At 39.5% G+C, this 26,951-nt stretch overlaps 1 protein-coding gene across 1 annotated transcript in view; it reads left to right on the forward strand.

Annotated features, from left to right (window-relative positions):
• The window catches only part of CTNNBL1 (catenin beta like 1), a 172,676-nt gene that overhangs the window by 99,553 nt on the left and 46,172 nt on the right, over nt 1-26,951 (forward strand). The window contains exon 11 of the mRNA XM_063100663.1: nt 12,106-12,287. Within this exon, the coding sequence (XP_062956733.1) occupies nt 12,106-12,287 (182 nt within the window). The remainder of the gene's footprint in view (nt 1-12,105; nt 12,288-26,951) is intronic.

Here is a 26,951-nt window from a genome sequence, read left to right on the forward strand (position 1 = left end):
CTAATTTTTTTGCTCTTATGAGTAAAGCTGCAGTGAACATTCATGTACCCATTTTCAGGTAGATATATTTTTTGTTGCTCCTAGGTAAATACTTGAGTTAATTGGCTGGGTCATATGATAAGTATATAGTTAATTTTTTAAGGCACTGCTGAACTGTTTACAAAATGGTTGCACCATTTTAAAATTCCACAGCAGTGTATGAGAGTTACAGTTGCTCCACATCCTTGTTCACACTTAGTATGGTCAGTCTTTTTTGTTTTAGCCATACTAGTGGTTAGGGGTGGCTATTTTATGGTAGCTTTAATTTGCTTTCACCTCATGACTGATGATATTGGATGTCTTTTCATGTGCTGTATTGCCATCCAAATATCTTTTTGTGGTGTCTGTTCAAATCTTTTGCCCGTTGTGGGGTGGCAGGTCATTTGTCTTATTATTGAGTTGTGACAGTTCTTTGTATATCATAGATACAACCTTCTGTCAGATACATGTTTTACAGATATTTTCTCCTGGCGCATGGCTTGCCTTTTCATTTTCATAATAGTCTTGAAAAAATTTAAGTTTTTTTGAAGTGTAATTTATTTATTTGTTCCAATGATCTTTTTCTATTTGAGTAAATTGAGCAGTTTGTGTCATTCAAGGAATTTATTCATTTTGTGTGTTGTCAAACTTATTGGCAAAATGTCGTCTATGAATATTCCCTTATTCTTTTACTAGACAGCACTTTAACCAACTAAGCAACAGCTTATTATCCTTTTAATATCTGTAGAATCTGTAGTGATGCATTCTTCCTTATTTCTGCTGTAATTGGTGTCTTACTTTTTCTTTTTTTTTTTTTTTTTCCTGATCAGTGTGGCTAGATGTTTATAAAGTTTACTCCTCTTCTCAAAAAAACCCAGCTTTTGCTTTCATTGACTTTTTTCTCTCCTGTTTTTCAGTTCTCTATTTCAGTGATTTCTGCTGTGGTCTTCATTATTTCTTTTCTCCTGATTACTTGGGGTTTAATGTGCTATTCTTTTTCTGATTTCTCAAGAGGGGAGTTTAAAGTCATTGATTTGAGATCTTATTTTCTAATATGTTTCCTGCTGTAAATTTCCCTCTAATTGTTACTTTAGCTATGTCACATGCATTTTGATATGTTGTATTTTCATTTTTATTCCATTCAAAATACTTTCTAATTTCTCTTTTGATTTCATCTTTGACCCATGAGTTATTAAGAAGTGTATTGTTTAGTGTCCAAATATTTGGTGATTTTCCAAAATCTTTTTTTTTTTTTTTTTTTGGGACCAGTAAGGGGATCGCAACCCTCGATACAGGTGTGGTCTGCACCACGCTCAGCCAGTGAGCGCACCGGCCATCCCTATATAGGATCTGAACCCGTGGCCTCGGTGCTCCCAGCGCTGCACTCTCCAAGTGAGCCGTGGCGCCGGCCCTCCAAAATCTTTCTGTCACTGATTCAGAGAACATACTTTGTCTAATTTGAACATGTTAAATTTATTAAGACTTGGTTTTGGCCCAGAATACAGTCTTATGTTGCTAAACATTCCTTGTGTACCTGAAAAGAATGTGTATTGTGCTGTTGTTGGATGGAATGTCTTATACATGTCAAATGTTGTTTTGACATGTTGTTCAAGTCTTCTGTATCCTTACAGATTTAATGTCTACTTATTCTGTTACTTATTGAGAGAGGGGTGTTGAAACCTCAGACTATAATTGTGAATATGTGTGTTTCTCCTTTTGATTTTATAAGCTTTTGCTTCATGTTTTGAAATTCTTTTAGGTACTTAAACATTTAGGATTTTAAGTTCTCTTGTTTAATTGACACTTTTGTCATTATGAAATGACTTTCTTTATCCCCGGTAATGTTCTTTTATCTGAAATCTACTTTGACTTATGTTAACATAGCCACCACAGCTTTCTTTTAATTAGTGTTAGTGTGGTATATTTTTTACCATCTCTTATGGACTAAATTGTGGGCCTCCCCTGCCAAATTCATATGTTGAAGGCTTCACCCCCAAGGTGACTGTATTTGGCTTTTAAGGAGGTAATTAAGGTTCAATGAAGTTGTAAGGGTGAGGCCCTAATACAACAGGATTGGTATCCTTATTAGAAGGTGAAGAGATACCAGAGGTGCACACACTCACCTATGACATAGGTTGTCTTTTTTTTTTTTTTTTTTTTTTTTTTTAAACAGTGTCCACAGCCAGGCTTATCTCCAGGTTCCAGGGCAGGGGACCGAGGGTATAGCGTAGAATCTTACAAGTGTAAACTTCTGTTTCTTCCTCCTGGTTTTTATGCTTCTGTCATCATACATTTTACTTCAACATATTTTATAAATTCCATTATATATTGTTCTTTTTGTTTAAATGGTTGGTTATCTTTTAAAGAGATTTTTAAAAATAAGAAAAAAGTCTTTTATGGGCCAAGCCCGTGGCGCACTCGGGAGAGTGCGGCGCTGGAAGCGCGGCCACACTCCCGCCGCGGGTTCAGATCCTATATAGGAATGGCTGGTGCACTCACTGGCTGAGTACCGGTCACAAAAAAGACAAAAAAAAAAAAAAAAGAAAAGAAAAAAGTCTTTTATATTTACTCACACTTTTGCCATTACCAGTGCTCTTGTGCATTGTGCAGATCCAGATTTCCATCTGGTATAAATTTCCTTTTGCCCAAATAACATCCTTTCACATCTCTTATAGTGCTGGTCTATTGGTGATGCCTTTGTTGGGTTGTGTATGTCTGAAAAGTATTTGCTGTCATCTTTGAAAGATATTTTCACCAGGTATGGCATTCCAGCTTGATAGGGTCTTTTTTCCTTTTAACACTATCTGTTGCTTCACTGCCTTCTGGCTTTCTTGGTTTTCAACAAAAAGTCTACTGTAATTCATATATGTGTTCCTCTGTGTGTAATTTGTCCTTTTTTTTCCTGGCTATTTTTAGGATTTTCTTTTTATCATTGGTTTTGAATAGTTTGATTATGCTGTGCCTTGGTGTAGTTTTTTCATGTCTCTTGTGTTTGAGGTATGTTGAATTTCTCAGGTCTGTGGGTTTATAGTTTTCATCAGAGGTGGAAAATTTTGGGTCATGATATTTTTCAAATACTTTTTCTGCCTCCATCTGCCTTTTGGCCACTATAATTACATGTACATAATATAATTATATTTTATAATTAAATGTAATAAATTATATATTATAGAATGTAGTTACATGTACATTAGACTGTTTGAAATTGTCTGATCACAGTTCACTGATGGTCTGTTAATTTTTTTCAGTCTTTTTTCTGTCTGTGTTTTATTTTGGATAGTTTCTATTCTTATGTCTTAAAGCTCACTCTTCCTTTTCTTCTGCAGTGTGCAATCTACAGTTAATCTTGTCTACTGTATTTTTATCAGACATTGTATTTTTTCCTGTTTACGTGTTCAGTTTGCTCTTTTTTTGTCTTCCATGTTTCTCGTTAACGTGCCAAACCTTTTCTCTATCTTCTTATTTTACGTATTAAATGTATTTATAATATCTGTTTTAATGTTCTTGTCTTCAAATTCTTTCATCTGTGTTATTTTTACTAATGATTTTTCTCCTGTTTATGGGTCATATTTTCCTGCTTCTTTGAGTGCCTGGTAATTTTTTTTTTGAAATTCGAATATTGTGAATTTTACTTTGTTGGATGCTGGATTTTGTGTATGTGTGTTCCTATAAATATTCTCGAGCTTTGTTCTAGGATATAAAGTTACTTGGAAATAGTTTGTTCCTTTGAGGCTTACCTTTTAAAGCTCTGTTAGGCAGGACCAGACCAGTCTTTACTCTGTGGCTAATTTTGCCTCATTGCTGAAGCAATACCCTTCTTAGTACTCTACCTGGTGCACTTTGAATTAATAAGGCTTTTCTACTGTAGTTGGTGAGAACACAAACTATCCCTGGCCCTCTGTGAGCTCTAGGGATTGTTTCCCCTAATTTTTTCAGGAGGTTCCTTTCTGGAAGTGTGGTTAGTTTCCTCACATGCATGTACTAATCACCACTGAAGACTGGAAGGGGACCCTGTGCATATTTCTGTGCAGCTCTCTGCTCTGCTATTCTGCCCTGTGAACTCTAGCCACACTGGTCTCCCCAGACTCCCAGCTCTGTCTCCTCACTGCCACTCTAAGGCCTGGAAATGCTCCAGTCAGCCAGTCAGGCTCATTGCATGTGTTGGCTTCTCTCAAGGATCACGGTCCTATGCTGCCTATCAAGAGTCTGATAATCATTTTTTTTGTATATTTTGTTCATTTTTTTCCCCCCACTTCTGTCAGGGGTTTAGGGTGTGTTACTGTCACTTCCTTTTGGCCCAGAGTGCAAGTCCAGCAGTATATTATACTTTTTAAATTACACTTTCTTACTCTTTATTGCTGGTGGATAGTAATGCAATTAACTTTTGTGTATTCATCTTTTAATATTAAGTGACTTTGCTATATCATGTATCAGTCATCAGTCAGGTTTTGTTGTAATAACAACCCTCAAATCTCAAGGACTTTCAATGACAAATGTTTATTTTCACTCATGGTACATCCATCACTGGCTGTTAGAAGCTCTGCTCTATACCTTCTTTATTTTGGGACTTAGGCTGAAGGAGCAGTGCTTAATGGGACATGGCTCTCTCATGGCAGAGGGAAAAGTCTACATGATGCAATAAATCTTAAAATTTCCCCTCTAAAGTGCATATATTACTTACACACACAGTTTATCGGCCGTATAAAGTCACATGATCAAGTTTGAGGTCTGTGGTGGGAGGAGGGGTAGTGTGAGCAGTGCTGTCTTGGGGCCGGCTCATTTAGGCTTATGAGAACTGATTGAGCACATCTCTTCCCATCACTGTGTTTAGTGACATCATGTTGATAACTTGTAATTGGCTATGGTCATATTGATGTCCTATAAAATGATTTTATATTTTGGGAGCTCTAAAGGAAATGAACTTTGTCAGCACATTGTAAAGCAAACAAACAGGGCATTATCCAGATTTCTTTCCAGGATTAGTTTATGGTTCACAGTATCTTTTAAAGAATGCTTTGCCACTTTTTTTTTTTTTTTTTTTTTTTTCCAAATTCCTAAGTCTCCTTTGGCTGGTGAGGGAAAGGACTTTACCTCTTTTGCTTGTCCCTCTAATAAGTTTTCTCCAGGGTTCTAGTCTTTTCTGAATATTTTCTGCACCCTCCTAGGGTAGTCTTATTCACACCATGGATTAATTACTACCCATACATTTAACAATTCTTCTGAATTTTCCCCTATTGCTAATCTCATTCCTGGACTTTAGACCCGTAAGTCCAAGCTGGACATCATGCCATGTCCCACACATGTCTCAGGCTCAGTCAGAACTCAACCCTTTTCACCTCTAGTCTACTGTTACTTTGCCTTTCTTACCAGTATCTGCCTCTAATATTTCCCTCTTTCTTCTCCTTCCCTCACCCTATTACTGTCTGACACACTGTGGCAAAGTGCCATCTTTCTAATGCACACAGTCAGCCTGTCTCATGTTTTGCTGCTACCCCTCTGACTCTTTATATTCTAGCAGTAACATGTACCTCCTTGCTGAATGTCCCATGGCTTATTCAGTCTTTGCATGTGCTCTTGTCTTCTTCTGCTTGAAATATCCTCTCCCTCTTTGCCTATCCTGGAAAGACATCCACTGAAGCTTGGTTCAGACATTATCTCCTTTGTGAGGCCTCCCTTACTCAGACACAGTCAGCCCTCCTTCCTGTGTTCACTCTCCACTTTGTATATATCTCCACTGTAGGGCTTAGCTCTTCTCAGTCTGCTCATTGTCTGCATGTCTGTCTCCCCTGTGGACCAACTCCTCAGAAGCAATGAGCCGTGCCTTGTCTCTGCATCTTCCACTTACTATACGGCACCTGTTAGGTACCTCATAAGTATTTGATGAAAGAATAAATGAACAAAGAAAAGCATACTCAGAATCCATGCTTATTGAAGAAGTGTTTTTGTACAATAAAGAAGAATAAGCTGATTAAAATTACAATAGAAAACCTTTTGCCCTGCATCAGAAGGCTCACTTTAACAGAATAAGGAGTAGTAGATAACTCTCGGCCATTCCCTAGAACCACCCAGTTTTATAGAGGCTAGCATTCACGTTGGTCCTGGCATGATCGACAACCTGATGAACCCAGACAAGACTAAGATAAACTACTTGTCCTCCAGTAGAATAAATATTTCAAATAAAGTCAACCAAAGAAAGCCAGGCCAAACAGCTATTGATTGCTAAAAGCCTGAATTTAAGCCCAATGAATATTCCAAAGTTCACCTCCATGCAGCTTGCTTATGGTGATCAATATGCAATTACTGCCCCCTTTAAACATGTCCTACACTGCCTACCTGAAGAAGGGTTTTACTTTTAAAATCTTTTGTTTGTTGAATTTGCTTAGGCAGGAAAAAAAAGAAAACTTGGCTAAACCAGAGTCCTTTACCTTTAGTATTTCAAACAATTCCGTGTTGTGAAGTGATTTGAATGTATGCTGAATGGTAACTCAAGGTGCTCTGTTATATGACCATCATTCATTTCAAAGGTCCTTTTCCTGAGTGACTAAACAACGAGGATATTGTATCTCAGTTTCCTAAGTTTTGCTCGTATTGTTATCTGCCCTAGTCATAACCTTTGTAAATTCAAACTTGTAAAGTAGGATGCTAAAGTCCAACTGCAGTGAAAACAAATATATTATTTGTCTAGTTTTATGTTAAAATTTCATCTTGATACAAAAAATTTTTCTAGGAGTTTGGAACCTTGTTTACTCTGCTCCTGCTATTTAAGATTTCGTATTTCTCTCAAGTATGCTTTTTTTATATCACTGCCATAGTCAGAACCTTTTGTCATTTCTCACTTACACAGTCGCCAGTCTCCTGACTGTCCTCCCTGCCTCCAAGCTCTGTCACTCCAATCCCTTTATCACACTGCTGCCAGATTAAGCCTTCTAAAATGTATCCATCTAGTGTTCTCCCTTGCCGAAACTTCTTTCACCTTCTCAACATCTATGAGATGGAGCCCAGGTTCCCTGGCAGCACAACTAGGGCCTGTTATGACCTTGTTCCTGCCCGCCTCTCCTCAGTCATCTCCACCTCTGGTCGTTCGTCACTACCTCTAGTTCCCCAAGCTTGCATACTCTTACAAGCTTCTGTACCTTTGCACCTGCTGTATACCCACCAGTGCCACCAGTGTCATCTCTCCTGGTGAATACTCATTCTTTAGACTCAGTTTGGATGTCACCTTCCATTTGACACCTTCACAGACTTCTCCCAGATAAAGTTAATTTTTTCCACCTCTCACCTCCTTGGACTTAATTTCCATTGCTTCAGGCTTTTGAGATTATTTTTCAATTGTTTAAAGATGGGGACCTTATAATTCCTAGTGGCTATCATAGTGCCTGCTGCATAAAGACATATGCTCAGTAGTAGCCTTTTTTTTCTTTTAAACTCAATGGCTGGATTGAAGGTCCTTTGTGAGTATCTGTGGATTCTTTTGATAGATCCAGAGCAAGGGGAATAAAGGTAGGATTATTTACAATATACCCTTTTGATCTTTTGAGGTTGTCACCATATAGGATGGCCAACTATCTTGGTTTGCCCAGAACTGAGGGGTTTCCTGGGATGTGGCACTTCCCATACTACAGGTGGGACAGTCCCAGGTAAACCAGGATGGTCTAGCACCAAGGGGCACTATCAGCAAGCTCCTTACCTACTCTCCTTTCCTTCACTCATTGTGACCCATTCCTGGCTAGCTAGTCTGACCCAGGTTAGCATTCTTTGTGATCATCAGCACTAACAGTACAATGCTTTAAAGTGTTGCCTCTACAAAAGACTGTCCAAAAAGGATATTGTTTCTGGTCTCTCTTCTGTGGCTTTCAGATAAGAAACTGGATGAAGGTTTTTGGATTATTACCACTTTTTTGATCAGGCTTTCCTCCTCTTGCTTGACCACTGACCAGTCACCTTGCTCTAGCTATTTAATTCTACCTTGTTTTATCTTTAGTCTTCTTCACATCCTAAGATATGATTAAATTGTTCATATTCTTAAAAATAATAATTAAAAATCTTAACCTGGCTTCTCAAGCTGATGGATTCTCTCCTCCGGGCTTTATAATAAGTAGCCCACACTCATTCCTCTTACTTCCTCACCTCCTTTCACTTTTCAGCCCACTTCTGCCCTACCACTGCTTTCTGATAGTGGAATCTGGTGGCCTTTTCTTTAGGCCTGACCTCTTTTTCACGAGATCATATGAGATTGGGTGTGTTCAGGCTGGTATAGTCATAGATAGGCTTGACCTCTTTTTATTCTTTGCTTCCTTGACAGACTGGAACCTCTTGAGAAACCTTCTCCTTCCTCTGAATAAATTATTCCCTCCTTGTGTGCCCACTATACTTAATTTATTCTTTTGTCACCTAGTCATTCAGACATTTATTTTAAATATTTACATATGTATCTTTCTTTTCCCACATTCCCCCAAATACATATAATCTCTTCCTCTCACTCTAAAGTAACTAACACATAATAGTCTCAGAACATACATGTTGAATTACATCTTCTTTACTCCTAGAATCAGTTCTTTACTTGGATGTCTTATTGTGACCTACAAGATTAGGTGGCATGCCTTGATATAGCCCGTGTTTCCCCTTCTGATGTAAGCTAGGAACATTCTGCTCCTTGGTATGCTTCAGGTGTGCTGGTCTTCTATCTGTTCTTTGACCATGCCAGCTTATTTCCACCCTGGGACCTTTGTGTTTGCAGTTTCTTCTGCCTTGAATGTTTTGCCCCTAAAATTTATCTCACTGACTCATATCTTACCACTCAAATCTCAACACGAATGTTACGCCTTAGAGAGGCCTTCTTTAATAACCTAATCCAAAATACCCATGGCAGTCATTCTTTCACATTGCTTTGCTTTATTTCCTTGACACTTACCACTGTCAAGTTTCTTGATTTCCCTTTGTCTTATACAGTAAGCTGCATGAGAACTGGGACCTGATCTTTCCTATTCACATGAGAGGTATCCAGCAAATATTTGTAGATTGAATAATACATGAAGAAAAAATTATATGCTGACTTATACTTTTCCCTGATTTTTTCTTATTAATTTGGTCTCCCTAAATAGATTTACATTTTTTTTGGAACCAGAAGCCATGTTTTACTTTTTGTTTTCTCTTGTGCCTACCACAATGCTGAGTAAGTGCTCAAGTAAATATTGCGTATTGGCCTGGTCGGTTGATTTTCCAGCTGTACCAAGACAGGAAATGACTGACTTGCTTCTGTGTACCTCAGAGTGTCAAAGAAAATAATATAAGATTATAGAAAATTATACTCCCTAGAGAAGTATCTGTAAGAGCAGTAGCTAGTGGCAGGATTCTTCTATGACCTTCAGCTTCAAGAGGGAAAATCTTTATTTTTTCTTGAAAATTGTTTATCTTTTCTAATTCTAAAAAGTACTCATGTTCATTATGGAAAAATGAAAGAAACTGAAAAGTAGAGAAAGGAATTATAAGATGCAGAAAAAGCATTTGACAACATCCAACACCCTTTCATGACAAAAATACTCCAACTAGGAATAGAAGGGAACTTCTTCAACTATTGATAAAGAGTGTCTATAAAAAACCCACTGCTAACATTCTACTTAATGGTGAAAGACTGGATGCTTTCCCCCTAAGATCAGGAGCAAGACAAGGATGTCTTCCCTCACCACTTCTGTTCAGCATTGTACTGGAGTTTCTAGCCAGGGCAATTAGGCAATAAAATGAATTAAAAGGCATCCAGATTGGAAAGGAAGAAGTAACAACTATCTCTATTTGCAGATAACATGATCTTATATATAGAAAATCCTAATGAATCTACTATAAAATTATTAGAACTAATAAGTTTAGCAAGGTTGCAGGATATAAGATCAATATATAAAAATCAGTTGTATTTCTGTATACTTGCGATGAATAATCCAAAAATGAAACTAAGGAAATAATTCCATTTACAATAGTATCAAGAATAAAATACCTAAGAATAAATTTAACAAATGAAATGCAGTTTTGTACTCTGAAAACTAAAGCATTGTTGGAATAAACTAAAGGAGATCTAAATAAATAAAAATCCCGTATTCATGGATTGGTAGACTTAAGATGGCAATACTCCCCAAAGTGACCTACAGATTCAACATAATCCCTATCAGAATCTCAGCTGACTTCATTTTAGACACTGACAAGCTGATCCTAAAATTTACATTGAATTGAAAGGGACCCAGAAGAGCCAAACAATTTCGAAAAAGAACAAGGTAGGAGGGCTCCCAATTTCAAAACTTCCTACAAAGCAATGGTTATCAAGACAGTGTAGTACTGGCGTAAGGATAGACTTATAAATCAGTGGAATATAATTGAGAATCCGGAAATAAAGCCAAGTTTTTGCTGTCAACTGATTTTTCAGAAAGAGTGCCAAGACCACTGAATGGGGAAAGGATAGTCTCTTCAACAAATGATACTGGGACAACTGGATATTCACATACAAAAGAATGCAGTTGGACTCTTACCTCATATCACATACAAAAATTAACTCAAAATGGATCAAAGACCTAAATGTAAGAACTAAAACTATTAAATTCTTAGAAGAAAACATAGGGAGAACATTAGAAGAAAACATGACTTTAGATTTGGTAGTGGTTTTTTAGACATGACACCAAAAGCATAAGCAACAACAAAAAAATATAGATAAATTGGACTTCATCAAAATTAAAAACTTTTGTGCTTCAAAGGATACTATCAAGAAAGTGAAAAGACAACTCCCAAAATGGGAGAAAATATTTGCAATCATCTGTTATCTGTTAAAGGACTTGTATCCAGAATATATAAAGAATTCTTACAACTCAGTAGTAAAGGTAACTAACCCAATTTAAAAATCGGCAAAGCGTCTGAATAAATATTTCTCCAGAAGGTATACAGATGGTTCATAAGCACATAAAAAGAGAGAAATGCAGATCAAAGCCACAATGAGATGTCACTTCACACCCACTAGATGACTAGAATGAAAAAGTCAAATGAAAAGTTTTGGCAGGGATGTGGAGAAATTGGAACCCTTATACACTGCTGATGGGAATTTAAAATGGTGCAGCCACTTTGGAAAAACAGTCTGGCATTTCCTCAAAAGGTTAAACATACAGTTACCATTTGCCCTACAATTCCACTCTTAGGTATACACATACTCAAGAGAAATGAAAATATATGTTTACACAAAAGCTTGTACATTAATGTTTATAGCAGCATTATTCATAATAGCCAAAATATGGGAACAACCCAAATGTCCATCAACAGATAAATGGACAAGTTGTGGTTTATCCATACAATGGACTCAATTCAGCTGTGAAAAGGAATGACGTACTTATACATACTACAGCATGGATGAACTAATGCCATGTGAAAGAAGCCGGTCACAAGAGACCATGTATTATATACCATTTACTTGAAATGTCTAGAATAGGCAAATCTATACAGACAGAATGTAGATCAGCAGTTGCTTAGGGCTGAGGTGAGATCGAGAGGGTAGGAGGGGATGTGATTTCTTCTCAGGGCAGTGAAATGTTCTATAATTGATTGTGGTGATGGTTACACATATCTGAATATATTAAAATCTGTTGATTTGTACATTTAAAATAGATGAGTTGTATGGTGTGAATTATCTATCAAAGCTGTTAAAAAGAAAGAATAAAGAATAATAAATCATCTATAAATCCCACCACCCTGAAATTATCTCTCAGCATTTTGATCTATTTTTCCCAGTCTTTTTAAATGCATATTTTCCAAGTAATTGTTGTAGTGCTTCATATAGATTTTGAATATTGCCTTTTGTGTTTGTCATTCTGACCATAAGAATTTATTTATCCTGTTATAGACTCTTCTAATTGTTAACAAGTATGTAATATTCCATTTAGTTATACCATAATGTAACCGTCTTCTCATTGGTAGGCATTTAGGTTGTTTTGTTTTTATTTATTTTTTCCTTTCCTTTTTTCCATTATAATGAATACTGCAATAAGTACCCCCCCCTTTTTTTTTAAATGCTAGAACTTCCCTTTGAAATACCTTCTATGAAACTTCTTTTGTTCACAGGGAAAAGAAGATCTCTCGGAGCAGTGCCCTGAAAGTGCTGGACCATGCCATGATTGGACCCGAGGGCACAGACAATTGCCATAAGTTTGTTGACATTCTGGGCTTACGAACCATCTTTCCCCTCTTTATGAAATCTCCCAGGAAGATCAAGAAAGTGGGAACTACTGAGAAGGAACATGAAGGTAGGGTTCACTGGAGGAGTCAGCCTAATTCAGGTGCATTAGGAGAAATGGGGAAATGAGAGCTACTTTGAAAAACTCTAAACATGCATTTGGGGAGTAGACTCTTGAGAAGAAGAGTGCTACCATTTTCTTTTCTGTCTTCTGATGGAAAATGCATGAAAAAGCAACCCAGAGACCCCAGGTCACCGACAGCCTTTATTGCAATGGTTCTCTGCTTGTTTGAATCCTGGTAGCTCCATTTCTTTCTGGCCTGTTAATAAGTCTGTGTGAGGGTTTTGTTTTCTTCACTATAATTTGTAGCAAGGTGTCTCTCTGATGGAAGACCCTTTTGAAAAGAGTAATGAGGTGGCAACACATGTCACCTCCAGAGTGGTGCTTTCATGTATTTCTGTACTAAAGTATGATTCAGCCAACATCAGGAATTGCTGAAATAAACTATTTACAGCCCAGGTTCCCCTTTTTATGTTTCTCCTCCCTGATGGTGCACACTCCCAGGAAAATGCTGCCATGAATTGCGATGCTGTAACCAGAATAGTTACTGCTAGGCCAGTCTCTTCCTGCTATTGTCTAGTGGCCTGCTGTGTCCCTCCCCCCAATAAATAGCCGCAGTGCAATCTGGAAGGCCAGGGATTTATGAGCATTGACAGTTCTGCTGGAGGCTAGCAGACAGATACACCAGGGAATTTACATGGTTGGATGGTTATTTTAAAGTGTGGGGAGGGAGTGAAGGGGATGAAGAGGTAGTGTTTGTGACAGAGGAGGAGAACCTGAGCTGATTGGCTGTCTAATTTGGTTGTCTTGTCAGGAGCAACATTTGTCCCATGGTTTCGGTTTTATTTTCCATCAGTGATTGGTAGAATTGGCATAGGTATTTGCAAGATCTTTTGCACTTCTCACCCGACTACATAAAAGTTTGAGAGCCCCTGTCTGTCTCTTCTCAAATTGCCTTGGCTTAGTCTCTCCCAACTTGGAGTGGCTAAAGGAAAGGTGGTGTGACCTGTTTTCAGTGGTCACCGCCAGTGGTATCTTCTTTAATCAAATCAGCTCTCTAGAGACATCAAAAGTCTGGCAGGGGCAAGGAAGGAAATGGCATTAAAAACTGTGCACTAGGGGCCGGCCCGTGGCTCACTCAAGAGAGTGTGGTGCTGATAAAACCAAGGCCAGGTGTTCGGATCCCATATAAGGATGGCCGGTTAGCTCATCAGGTGAGCGTGGTGCTGACAACACCAAGTCAAGGGTTAAGATCCCCTTACTGGTCATCTTTTAGAAAAAACAAAACAAAACAAAAAAAACTGTGCACAAGAGATCTGAGAACAAGTAGAGACTTCAGTTTAACTCAGATCAGATATTGACCAAACACTAGCTGTAAACATGTTAACCCCACTGCTGGCCTTTTTTCTTTCCCCAGTGTAAATTCAGCAAAATGAAGCCATGGGAAAGCGACTGGGGGGGTCTTAAGGATCTAGGGGATAAAATTTCGCAGTCACCATTGACTGAAAACTTGCCACGTCCCTGGCTCTGCTGCATCAAATGATGCTATCTTACGAGGACTCACAACCAGTGGAGGAGAGGGTGGTATCCTTGTTTTTTAAATGAGGAAATCAGCTGAGAAAGGGACCAGGCTGTGGTTTTATAACTAACTAGCTGTATGACTTTAGACCTTTTGCTTAACTTCCCCGGGCTGCATTTTCCTTCTTGAGCTGTAAAATGAGGGAACTAGACTCATGAACTAGAAGCTCTGATATCTACACCTTCAGGTTCATAGGCACAGGCCCTGGCTGTCATGGTTGCCCTATAGTCCAGGAAACTCCTTCAAGGGCTGTTCTGTGGCTGACCTGCTGGGTTCTTCTGAGAGACTTGATGCTGTATCTTGAGCATGCTTGAAGAGAATGTGAAGAAAACAGCCCTTAGCAGGCTCTTGCTCTGTATACATGGTGCTGAGAGGAGGAAGAAGTGACAGATTCAGTGAGCAGCTGTTTTCCTCCTGAAAAATGTGCCGGGTGGCATGCTGGTGACAGTATATTTGCTTTAGAGTACCCGCATTTAGGAATTTGATAACATTATATTAGTGAGGGCAATGGCTTGGTAAGAAAGCTCCTAGAAGGCATGTTTGGACTGTAATGGCTGGTGAGGATGAGCTCTGCATCCTGAGTACTCCAACACCCAGAGAGCAAAGTGAATCCCAAGGAGAAAGCACAGCCCTGTGTTTCTTGCCATCCCTGCCAGCTGCTGCTGTCCTTCTGGCAAACTGGCCCTTGGGCCATGAATGGTAGGGTGAGAATGAAGGCAGAGCAGGGCGCATCATGCAAGGTTTCTTTGTCCCATCTCATCCTCTGCACAAGTCTTGTGCTCTCGGTTGCTCTCTTTGTGCTGGCTCTTCTGATATAAGCGGACCAGGTTTGTGTGCTAAGCTAGAGCACAGTAACCGCAGGCCATCAGGAGTTTTTGAGAACATGTCCAGCTCATTCCTGCCCTCAGACTTCTACCCTACTGTCTCCTCCATCTGCAGATTTTCTCTGACCTGTCTGCCTGGCTGCCTTTTAGTCATATTTCAAATTCTTAGTTTTGATATCACTTTCTCAGGGAAGTATATTATGAACCCCTAGACTAAGATAGAGCCTCCTATTAAATGGATTCTTGGTCCCAGGACTTTGCCATCATAGTCCTTGAAATTAAGGAACCAGTGGCCTTTCACCTTTGGGTCTCGCTGCCTAGCATGGTGCTTGGCAGGTGGTAGATGCACAGTAAATATTTTTTGACTGTGTAAATGAACAACCACTTCCCTGAAAGACTGCTTATTGAGGGCAAACATGGGTTTGGGGCTCTCTCCAGAACCCTACATGGTTGAACTCAATACAGTCCTATACCTGGAGTGAGTGGTTTTTCACCCACCTTGTTTGGAAGCAAAAACAAGTGGGTTGCTAGCCGTTAAGTTTTACTTTGTCACATTGGCTTGAGATTATGGCAGAAACACCCCTTTAGAGCCACACCCTTAAGACCTGTGTTGTACATAGAACTTCCTGTAGGTGAGGCCACCCTATGACCAGCTTCTTGTTATAATCCTACTCCTAATTCAGCACTGTGGGCTGTGAATCAGCTTGTCCGGAAGCTCTGGAGGGCTACTCTGCATTCTCTCCTTTCTTGTGAAGCCTTAGGGGTTTGTCACATATCCTGGTTTGCCTCTTCAAGTCCATCCTGGTCCAGTGTTAGCCCCTGTGTCACCTCTCAGGACCTTCCTCAGACTACTACAGTAGCAGTATAGCCAGGTGTGGTACACATGGATCTGCTGCTTATTAACTGTGTGATCTTGGGCAAATTCCTAAACTCTTTGAGCCTCAGTTGCCCAGTCTGTAAAATGGTGTGGCTAGAATCTACCACACAGCGAGGTTGTGAGGGTTACATGAGATGACATATATATGCTTAGCATAGACCCCAGAATAGAATAGGCATCTTAAGAAGTGTTAGTTCTCTTTTATAGCAAACCTGTCTTTAGTTCTACACATCCTGGCCTTAGTCACACATACCTAGTCTTCTAAGAGATCATGGGGAAAGGCGATGCAGAGAGAGACTGCCCACACCTTGACTTATGGGAGGGCCAGGAGAGGGTATTTAGTTTTTACTAGCCTGTGGTCTAAATGCTCCATGACAACTGTGAAAGTGTGCAAACTCATTCTTGAGAGGAGTGTCAGGAGTCATGCTGTGCTGAATAGTGGGGTGGCATAAAAACAGCTGTGTTCCTAAAGCCAACAAAAGGGGTTGAGAGAGGAGAACTTCTAGATTAAGTCTAGAGAGGAGGGAAAAATCAAAAACCTAGACTTAGCATTGCTGGTAATTTAGTTTCTCTTTTGTGAGTTCAGATGGAGATGGAAAAGAATTGTTGTAATTGAAACCCATTCAGGTTTGCATAATAAAACCTTCAGAAATAGAACAGGGGAGGCACTTAGTTTGGGGGATGGGTTGTTAAGAATTAATTTGCCCTTGGGTGCAATAGCATGATTGGCTGCCTCCTTGGTTTTATAAAGAATAGCACAGTATATATTGTCTCCTTGGTATTAACTGCTTCAGAATAGAGGGGAAGAAGAAAAGAGCTGGGATCCAGAAATGGCATCTGACCTTTACTTCTTGTCTCGTTTTAAAATTCTTATTAAAATAGGTCCAATTTCCTTGTATTGCTTCATTAGGTAGGTGAATTATTGAGTTTGTAGCAGTTCTAGTTAATTGCGCTGTTTTAACATGGTTCCCCTGGAGGCTGTTAGGAGCTTTAAGGGGAGGAGCTACTGAGCAGTGTGTAGGTGTGTGGTGTACATGCTAGGCGTATGCACGCATTTTTACCTTATCAACAATGACAGCAGTTGATGACAACTCAGTGCTTTAAAGAATACTTTTCTGTCATCTGCAAAGAATTGTGATTCTGGTGGACTCCACATCTCAGGAAGCGTGTAGTTGCTTTGTGCTTCCTCCTAACAGCCAGGAGGTACAGGCCAGAGCTCCCACACCACTTACCAAGGTTAGAAGAGGGAAATGGCAAAACCCTTCCTGCAATCAGAAAAGCAGGGAGGTTAGTTAACGTGTACAAAAAAGAAACATTTTTAAAGTCTCCATGGTGGGCTATGGTAGTGACCTGGCATTGTTTGGGGCCAACTTTTATTGGGGCTCCTGCTAAGTTCAAAATATAACAGAGACCTAGTACGTGGACACAGAGAACAAAATAGGGTGCCCATCCTAGAGGAGGCTGCTCTTTCCTACCATTCCATCGCCAGACCCTTTTCCTCCGCCTGTCCCTCAGGTAATTCATTTTCGTATGGATTGGCAGTATCTTCCCTTAGTTCTTTTTTTTTTTTTTTTCCTCTCCGCACACTCTTCTTGGGTGATCTCATCTATTTTCTGCAGCTTTAAGTTCCATCTCTCTGCTGGTGACTCCCAGATCTTCAACCTAGTTCTCTCTCGCAAGCTGTAGTTGGCACAGCTAATAACCAGCCGACAACTCCACCAGATATTCAAACTGACCTTGTTCAAAACCATATCCATTCCGTTACTGCCCCAGCCTTCTCTACTTTTCCTGTCCTAGTAAACAGCGCCACCATCCACCCCACCACCATGGCAGAAATCAACACATCGTGCTTAACTCTAACATTCCCCTCATGTAATTGGTAAGTCCTGTGAATTCCACCTCATAAAAATTTCTTGAATCACTTCTCTCCATTGCCACTGTCTCTGCCTTCATCACTTCTCCTGAACTTCACTGCAGCCATTGTTAAGTCTCTCTGCTTTAGTCTCCCAATTTTTCTGTCCTCTCAAAGCCACCACCCAGGTGAGAGAGACACTCCAAACCCTCAACAAATTTACAGTTTAAGGAAGGGGAAAAACAAACATGGGGGGGAAAAGCAATTTATACACATTTTTACCACAAAACCATATTAGCAATTTCAAAGACATAGCAGACAAAAGGACCTCGTTGTTAAAAAGAACAGGAGAACAGAAATGCTTAAAGAGGCAGACACTTCTGGTGGAATGGAGATGATGATACAGGCTAAAACAGGGCGCTGGGATTTCAGCCAACCAGTTCATTTGTTAGGACCTATGTTCAGCAACTCTAGGAGTGTTTTTACACATCTGATCATATTTGAATCATCAGTGGCCCTGCAAAGTTGGTGTTATTTGTCATTCTGAAGATGGGGAAATTGTGAGACTCAATGAAATCGTGACTTCAGGTCATGCAGTAGCTAGGTGGCTAAACTGGGACTCTCAATCTCCCTCAGCTTCTGACCACAGATTTCATGCTTGTTTCACAAAGTCATTGCCATTGGTATTTGCTCTCATGGGTCCAAACTAGCTTGTTCTTCTTTGGATTGCCGGTGTAGCCTGGTAGCAGTTCTTGATCAGAAGACCTTGGTTCTAACCTTGGTGCTTTGACAAGTTGTCTTGGTGGTGGGGACTCTTATCCTTTCAAATTACACAAGTTATTAGAAGCAAATGGAAAAATGACTTGATCAGTTGTTGTTAGGCATTTCTAGTGCCTATCATAGTGCTTGGTACATGGTAGGTACTCAGTAAATATTGAGTAAATGAATAAAATGAATTTATTGAACACCTATGTAGCATGTACTAGCTAAGTTAAGATCAGACACATGCCCACAGTTAAGAGCATTGTGGAATTCAGAGTATTCTTACTGCGTTAACCAATTTACTCTACCAGTCCTAGAAGCAGACTGTAAATGTGCCAGTTCTATGTGTAATATAAGACGAAAACCTTCCCAGAGAGGATATACAAGGGGCCCTAGGTCCCCACTTCTCTAATATAACCTGTAAACAAATAATTCAAAGATCCTCCCCCCAATTTTTGTATTCTGCAAGCTTGAAAATCACAAAGAGTTGTTAAAGTGGTCGTAACAATGCGCAAGTGAAGAGTGAACTGTATTTAATTTTAAGAATGGCATTAAACCATATACTAATAGGCACTTTATGTTAAACAAGGATGAAATGTCTTGCTGTTGTTTTTTGTAGCTATTTGAAAACCTTATAATTGAACAATTTCTGGATCAATTCCTTTTCTCTCCCTCCAGCTGCTTGTTTCATTCTTGACCTCTGATGACAAAATGGTAGGGATGCTGAAATAAGCAATGTATTTAGATTTGGGGTTCCTTTCATCAAGCTTGAGGGGATGATTTTGAGAGTTGCACATCTGGTTCGCTAACTGGTTCAAGTCGTATTAAAGATTTACCCGCGGGTCTTTCCCAAGTAGAGCACAACATAATTATTTGCCATTGAGAAAGACAGTGGAACAGAGAATGTATTTATCATCCTGGAAGCAACTCTTCTCTTTTGGGGAAGGAGGTAAACAGGCCATATTGGGCATCTACTAATGTACTTAGGGACTTTACAGGTGTCCATACTTTATGAGTTAGGAATTTCTATCTTCTTCTTACAGACGAATCACAGAGAGTTTATCAATTACCGAGTACCGTATAGCAGGTGAGTGAGAGAAGCAGATTTTGAGCCTAGGTCTGCTTCTAAAGCTTCTTTGAACACCACGGTGGCTCCAGTGGTCTTCTGGTTGGTAATCCAGAGGCAGCACAGAGTCTTGGAAGGAGAATCATTTTTGTAGCCAAACAGATCTGATTTTAAATCCAAGCTGTACCCACAAACTAGTTGGTAGTGTTGGGCAAGTTATTTCTCCTCTTTGGACCTTGAATTCCTGTTCAGTCAAACAAGCCTGTTGAAACCTTCTCAAGATGTTGTGCAAAGAATAATGATCATGAGTATCCTACATAGTCTCTAGTCTGTGGGCATTCAATAAATGGTAATAAAATTTGAATATCTCTAATCCAAAAGTCTGAAATCTGAAATGCTCCAAAATCCGAAACTTTTTGTGTGCCGAGATGATGCTCAAAGGAAATGATCATTGGAGCATTTGGATTTCAGAGTTTTGGATTAGGGATGCTCAGCTGGTTAAGTATCTGCAAATATTCCAAAATCCAAAAAAAATTCAAAACGTTCCTGGTCCCGAGTATTTCAGATAAGGGATATTCAACCTGTATAGTTACTTCATAAAAGCTTCCTTTCAAAAATAGTCATCCCTACCTTCCCCAGTTTTCACGTTTACATGTAAGATGCAAATTCCTTGGCTTTTGTGAGTGCGAAACCCAGCTGTGAACCAGGACTCTATGTGGACAGGCTGGGTCATAACAAGAGCTACCAGAGGGATGAGACAGCCTCTGTTTATCATTAAGGCCTGTTAACCTGGACCTCAGTTATGATAATGACTGTGCTAGCCCTGTTAAAATTGATCACTTCTTGAATGAGGTACCAGACCCTTCTGTTTCAGTTTGAAGCTTCCATTCTAGGCTGCCCTTGAAGAAGGTCTGTTTCTATGATAGGTGCCCTAAAAGTAGGTCAGTGATACCTCATTAATTCTTTTATTAAACTGACCACTAGCCCCTGCTTTGTGCCAGGCTTGGTGTTATAGATGGAAGGTGAACAAGCTATATATAGAAACCTGCATTTATATTACAAGGTAAAAATGGAAGGTAAATGAGCTCACAGCCCAGCTAGGGAGATAAGATATGGAAACCTGCATTTATATTATAAGGTAAAGAGGTAGAAGGAAGTGTGAGGCACTGTGGGAGTGCAGAGGAGGGGCTCCTAATCTAACCTGGATGGTGAGAGAATGGGTGTAGATTAGAAATAGCTCCACCTTAGAAATGTGGCCTCCTAAGCCAAACCTTTGGTAGAACTTAGCTAGGCGAAGGAATGTCAAGTGGAAAAAGCACCATGTATAAAATAAAAGTTGCAAGGGACAGACTGCTGTGAGTATTAAATTTAGCTGCCTATCAGAATCATCTAGGATCTTGTTGAAAATGTAGTCTTCTGGGACATGTTCTCTGAGTTTCTGATTCCACCAGTCTGAATAAAATTGGTGGGTCTTTTTACTAAACTTCCCAGGAATAGCCTCTTAGACCAGTCTGGCACCAACCCTTGGTGAGTAGAGCGTGGAGAGAGGAAGCTTGAATAGTTAAGCAGAAGCTGTAGCAGAAGCACCCTGCAGAGCTGTTGTGAGGATTGACTGAGTTAATCTATGGACAGTGCTTCACCTCAGAAGTGAAGTACTTCTCAGACGGTATTGGCACCTACTAAGCATTCATTAGACGTTGGTAGTCATTGCTGTTAACAATAGTTATTTTATTATGTTATAGTAAAAAAGGATTCCCCCCAAGTTTTCCAGGTTTAGGTATAGTACTAATTTCAGTTACTTTGACTGTTTCAGCCAATTTGGCACAAATTCAATTTTGATATTGAGGACTTGAATGGGGAGGATAAAGGAAAATCATTTATCCCTCCTTTCGTGTTTGCATTTTGTCAGGTAGAAACTTAGCTCTTTGGTGGCAACACTAGCAGAATTCTTATTTTGGAAATAGAATTTTCCACTGATACATTTGTTATTTTGTCAATATGACTCCATTAGTTTTCATTTATAATCTTGATTCAATTTTATAGGAATAATTTAGTATGCAATGTATCTCCTTCATAGAAGTAAAACAAATACCAGCCGTGTAGAAGCAACAGTAGAGAAATAGCCAGACCTTTTAAGGTTATTTCTCCAGCATTTTTAGGTGGTGCCAAAATGGGGAAATAACTTAGGGATGAGGCAGTAATTAACTGTGGGCCCTAATATTACCATTTGGGGACCTTTTTTGTTCTTACTACTCTAATATGCTTTTACATTTATTGTCTCATTTTATCTAATGCTCACAATAACCCATTGAGCTTTGTGTTATTACTCACACTTTACAGGTGAGAACACTGAGGCATAGAGAACTTATTTTCTGAAGGTCACACAGCTAGTGTGTGGTCTTACTAGGAATTGAACTTAGAATTTTCCTGTGGTTTCCAAACACTGAATCACAGGCAGTGCTTTTCTATTTTTTCTTTTTTTAAATCCTAAATCAAGGTTGCTCACCTGTAGTGGACCTAATTTAAACTGCTCGTTGTATTTTCCATTCAAGTTTTTTAAGTTAATCAGTAGTCCTGCCTCCAGTACAGCCTAAATAACCTCCATCTCTCAATCTGGAACATTTTGTCCTGCCTCACTTTGTTTGCTTCTTCTTGGCCTCAAACCTTAGGATGTATCTACTCACTCTATTCTCTCTGCTCGTGGCCTTCCATACCTGATATTCAGCACTGCTCAACCTTAGGTTTATGTTCCTGAATGTTCCCCTGTCTGATTACCTTGCAGTTGCCTGACTTTTAGGTGAATACTTCCCTCAGCACTCTTGAGAATGAGACATAAATCTGTAGTCTTTGACCCCAACTGATCAGTATCACTCAAAGAGCTTTGACAAAATACACATGCCTGGGCCCCACCTCCAGAAATTCTGTAGACTGGAGCTCTGAGCAACTGTATTTTTAAAAATCTCTAAATCCTGTTGCTCAGTTAGTTTTGAGAACTACTGGCCAGAATGCTCATAGCACAGGTCTTAGTAAAGCATCCTTTTTAGTTTCTCTCTGTGCAAAGAAAAGATTTTCAACATTTTTTCTGGTGGGAGGGAAGGAGACTTGTTAAACACAGCTTTATTGCTTTTTCTGAATATGAATAAAATAATGTAGAAAATTCAAAAATTGTGGAAAAAGATGGAAGGAAAGTAAAAGTTATCCCCAGTCTTACCACCTAGAGTTAATTACTGAAAACATGGACACCATCCATTCAAACATCTGTGTTAGGGGTGGGATTGTATATGTGTGCATGCAATTTTGTGTAAATGGAATCATGACGTAAGCTATTTTGTAGGTACTGTTTTTACTCACTGTGTCTTGGGCATCTTTCACAGAGATGGGCCTTCTAATACCATTCGGAAGCTAAACTTTATATTTTTAGAAGCCAAGATAAATTTCAGGTTAAACTATTAGGTTATGGAGGTGATAGCAGTTTGGAGAGGTAAGTTCTGCTGATGGTGGTGATGGCTCTTCCAAGTATTGAATGTGCTGGGACTTCAGGATGGTGAGGAAATGAGTTGTGGACTGAAGGCTAATGTTTCCGAGTTCATTTGGTGATAGCATAAGAAGGGGAAGTGAAGATGCCTTTCAAATGGTATTTTTTTAACGTGTGAGTATTTGAATGTGTTAGACATGTTGTCATCTAACAGAAAATATAATGTAGAAGGGAATAAATTGAAAATAAACTTGTATACATTTCATTGCTCATGAAGAATACAATTACATGTGTGAGGTGTTTGTTAGTGTCTACCTTCCTGGACTCTTGTGATATTGGATGTGATTTTTGTATGCAGCAGCCTGCAGGTTGCTGGGGAAATGCTCTATGTATTTAATCATGTTGCAGTCTTACTTGTTTGTTTGGTTTTTTTAATGTAAGAAAATGTCTTTGGCTTGCTTTTGTAGCCAGATTGAATTTGCTTGTGGGTGTCCAGATGCTGATGAGCAGTAATTAGCATAAGAAGGAGGTTGGAAAGATGTCGAACATTCTTTCCAGGTAGCCAAACAAAGGATCCCCAAACAGAAATTATTGTCAGGTATCAGGTTCAAGAGTAGCAGCCCTTTTCTCTTTTAGATGTGGTCTATTAAAGGATATATGTGTTAGGCAGGATAGGTCACCACTGGGGTTAGGGTTGCAGAACCTTGCTTGAACTGGTCATGGGGGTGATTTTCTGCAGCTGATCATCTGTCTTTGGGAGAGTAGTAACTTTTAAACCCTTCAGTAGCCTAGTAGAAAGGAGCCCTGGGGGCTGGATTCAGAGGACTTGTGTTTTCATTTCTGGGATAGCTCTTGTGCTTAGGCTCTGTGTTATAGATGTCGTTTGCTCTCTCTGAACCTCAGTTTCTTCACCTTTGAGATAGAGATGGTATTTCGCAGTGTGTGAGAAGTGAATAAGATAATGTATGCAGAAAGTGCTTTGTATACTATAAAATTATGTACATGTATGATATGGTAGTGGTGTGTATTACATTCAGTGTTTTTCCCCATCTCTTCTACTTTCCTTACACTTTTTCTTTGTAACACTTTTCTTGCTTGTCCCTGGCTCCAAAATATAAAGAAAATATTAATTTGTTTCCTGTTTGCTTCAGGGTTACCATAAAATAAATTAAGTGTATCATTTTGATAATCACTAAAAAAATATGTCTACCCCTTTCTTAAATGTATTGATTACTAATAAATCATGTCTATGTTAAGTATGCCTTCTGGCTAGCAAACTTCTGGAGTAAAAATATTTGCTAGCTGAGTTGATAGGCTGATTTTCCTGATGATATGTCAGCCAGTCTGAGGTTACTGTTGATGATGGTGGTGATGGTTTCTCACACTTACTATTTGCTGTGTTCCAGGATATACGTGATGTCATTATCCCTAACATCAGCTCTGTGTGGGGTATCATTTAGCCTGTTTTATTACTGAAGAAACAGCCCCAAAGTAGTTAAGTACTTTCTCAAATTGCACACACAGTTTAAATTCATGTCTGCTAGAACCTAAAGCCCATATTCTTGATACTGTGCTTCAGTCTCTCAAGGAGACATCTGAAAACCAAAAAGGTAAATGACATTTAATCACCAAAGCAACAATGCAGTAAATTTAGCTATTTCTAGAAATAAAATAGGAAAACTTATAATATTGGCATGGCAGGGCAAGAAAGCTCTATTACCAAGTTTTTGGTATTTGGTAGTGTGGGATGTGAAATACTTTTAACTTCATCCTTAATTTTTGAAACAATGAACTGTGCTATAATAAGGTTTTTTTCTGTATATTTCATATTAAGTTAGATATTTTTTCTATGCTGTAGGCTTGGCGTGGGTCTCAGTAGCAGAGTAGTGGGAAAAGCACAGCCTTTTAGAACAGGCAGACTTGAGTTCAAATCCCAACTCTCACCAGCTGTATAACCATGGGCATGTTAATTAGCTTCATTGATCCCAGATTCCTCATCTACACCAGTGCTTCTCACAGTTTGTATTGCAGACCAATTACCTGGGGATCTCATTAAATGCAGATTCTGCTTCAGTAGGTCTGAGGTGAGGCCTGAAATTATGTATTTCGAACACACCCCCCCTCACCCCCACCACACACACACACGTGATGCTGGTGCTGCTGATCCTCTGGCCACACTTTGAGTAACAGAGATCTATGAAACGGGATATTGATATCTGCCTCACAGACTTGTGGCATGTAGTAGGTGCTTAACAAATGTTAGCCCTCTTCCCTTCTTCTTCTAACAATCCTGGGACTTTCTTGGGGATGGCCTTTTTATTTAAGAAGTGGATCTGAAAATATCTATTTCCAGCATTCCTTATCTCTGTTAAAAGTCCCAAATGAAAGAATGCATTTCAAAAGTAATGAGCTCAGGATTAAGCTTTGAGATGAAAGATGTCCACATGTGAGCAAAGCCTCATAACTTAGGAGGGTGTCATCTTAAGGAGTTAACCCAGAAGTAGAAGTCATTTAGGAAGTCTGTGTGACAACCTTTGTAAGATGGCTCAAAGGAAACCTCAACTGACCTGTTCCATGAGTTCATTCACTCTTTACTTCTTCAGCCAATATTTGTTGAGCACTTAATGATGCCAGGCAAGGTGTTAGACCCTGGGAGACACAGATGGACCACCTCAGCCTCCACCCTGGAGGTACTCACCTTTCTGTGGAGAGACAACATGCAAATAATGACTATGATATAGTACATTAGAAGCTATACAAGGAGCTAAGTACAAGATGCAGTTGGAAGCACTGAAAGAGGAAATAGTCTTCTAGTCTACTTGGAAGAGCCTTGGATATCTTCCCTGAGAGTAGAAAGACTGGAAGTGAGTAGGAATTTCCCAAGTGGACAAGAAATGGGAAAAGCTTTTAGACAGGGGGAATAGCATATACAAAGTCACTGAGAATGTGATGGGACTCCGGGAAAGGAAGGTATTCCAGTGTTGTGATCGTGTGGTCTGAGGCTAAGCTCATTGAGCCAGACTGCTGGCTGTTTTTGTCAAGACTAGTAGGGATGACCAGGAAGGCAGAGGACCTGGACCAGCTTTCTCCTGAGCCAGCCTGAGCAGACACTCCTAGCACAGTATCATAGCTCTTGTATGTGCCTAAAACCTTCAAAAATGGAGAGTCAGGAAGGAGCCACAGCCCACATACTGTCTTCTTTGGCTGTCATCTGTAAGTCTACTAAATTAATTTTATTTTCAGGATATTTTGTATGTTCTTCTGTGTTAATTCCAGTTTTGGTCTCCTTAAGACCTGGAGTTCATTTGATGACATCAGTTATGAATAACATGATAGCATAAATACCTCTTGAATTTAACCTCTTTGCAGTTCCTATCACTACCTATCCCCCACTACCCTTGTTCCCCTTAGTTCCTTTCTCAGGTCGTTACAGCCTTCTCCTATAACTGGCTTCCTATTGGAATTCTTGCCTCTCTTCAGCCCATCCTTTTCTCGTTCCAAAGTCCTACAAGACACAGATGAACTGCTTCTGGTGCCTCAAAAGTATGAATCTGCTCATGTGATCCTGCTGCTTAATCCTTTAAAGTCTTCCTAGTCAGGTCTAGGATAAAATCTAGACTCTTATATGACATAGAAGACCTGCCCATTTTGCCTTCTCTTGTAACCCCCTTCTCTCATCCCTGTTTGCAGCTGGCCTGAACTCTTGCAGTTCCTCAGTGTTACTTTTCTCACTTCCACGTCTTGTCATTTGATCCTTTCCTTGACTGAGATACTCTTTTTACCTCCTTCTCTATGAGACTGATAACTTACTCTTTTAAATTTCCCCTAATCCTGCTTCCTCCTTGAGACCTTTCCTGATTTTCCACTTCTGATCTTAGACTTGTCCCTTCCTTATGCTCCCAGCAGTATCCCTCATGTGCAGTGGTTGTTGGCTTGCTTATTTCCACTCAGCTGAGCTCTGCCAGGCATGGACCATGTCTTGTGCTTGGGCTGGGTAGGAATTTCTTTTATCTTTTATATCCCTTTAAGTAGGCTCAATCAGAAGAAAAAAATACTTTTTATTATGGAAGTTTTCAAAAATATACAATGGGAGAGAAAATTATGTATTGAACCTTTAGGTACCTATCACCCAGCTTCAGTGATTAACATTTTGCCACCCATGTTTAATCTCCTCCCCTCCTTTTTTTCCCGGAATATTTTAAAGCAACTCTAGATATCATGTAATTTTACCTCATATA

The sequence above is a fragment of the Cynocephalus volans genome, chromosome 1 (assembly GCF_027409185.1).
Source record: "Cynocephalus volans isolate mCynVol1 chromosome 1, mCynVol1.pri, whole genome shotgun sequence".
Taxonomy (NCBI): Eukaryota; Metazoa; Chordata; class Mammalia; order Dermoptera; family Cynocephalidae; genus Cynocephalus; species Cynocephalus volans.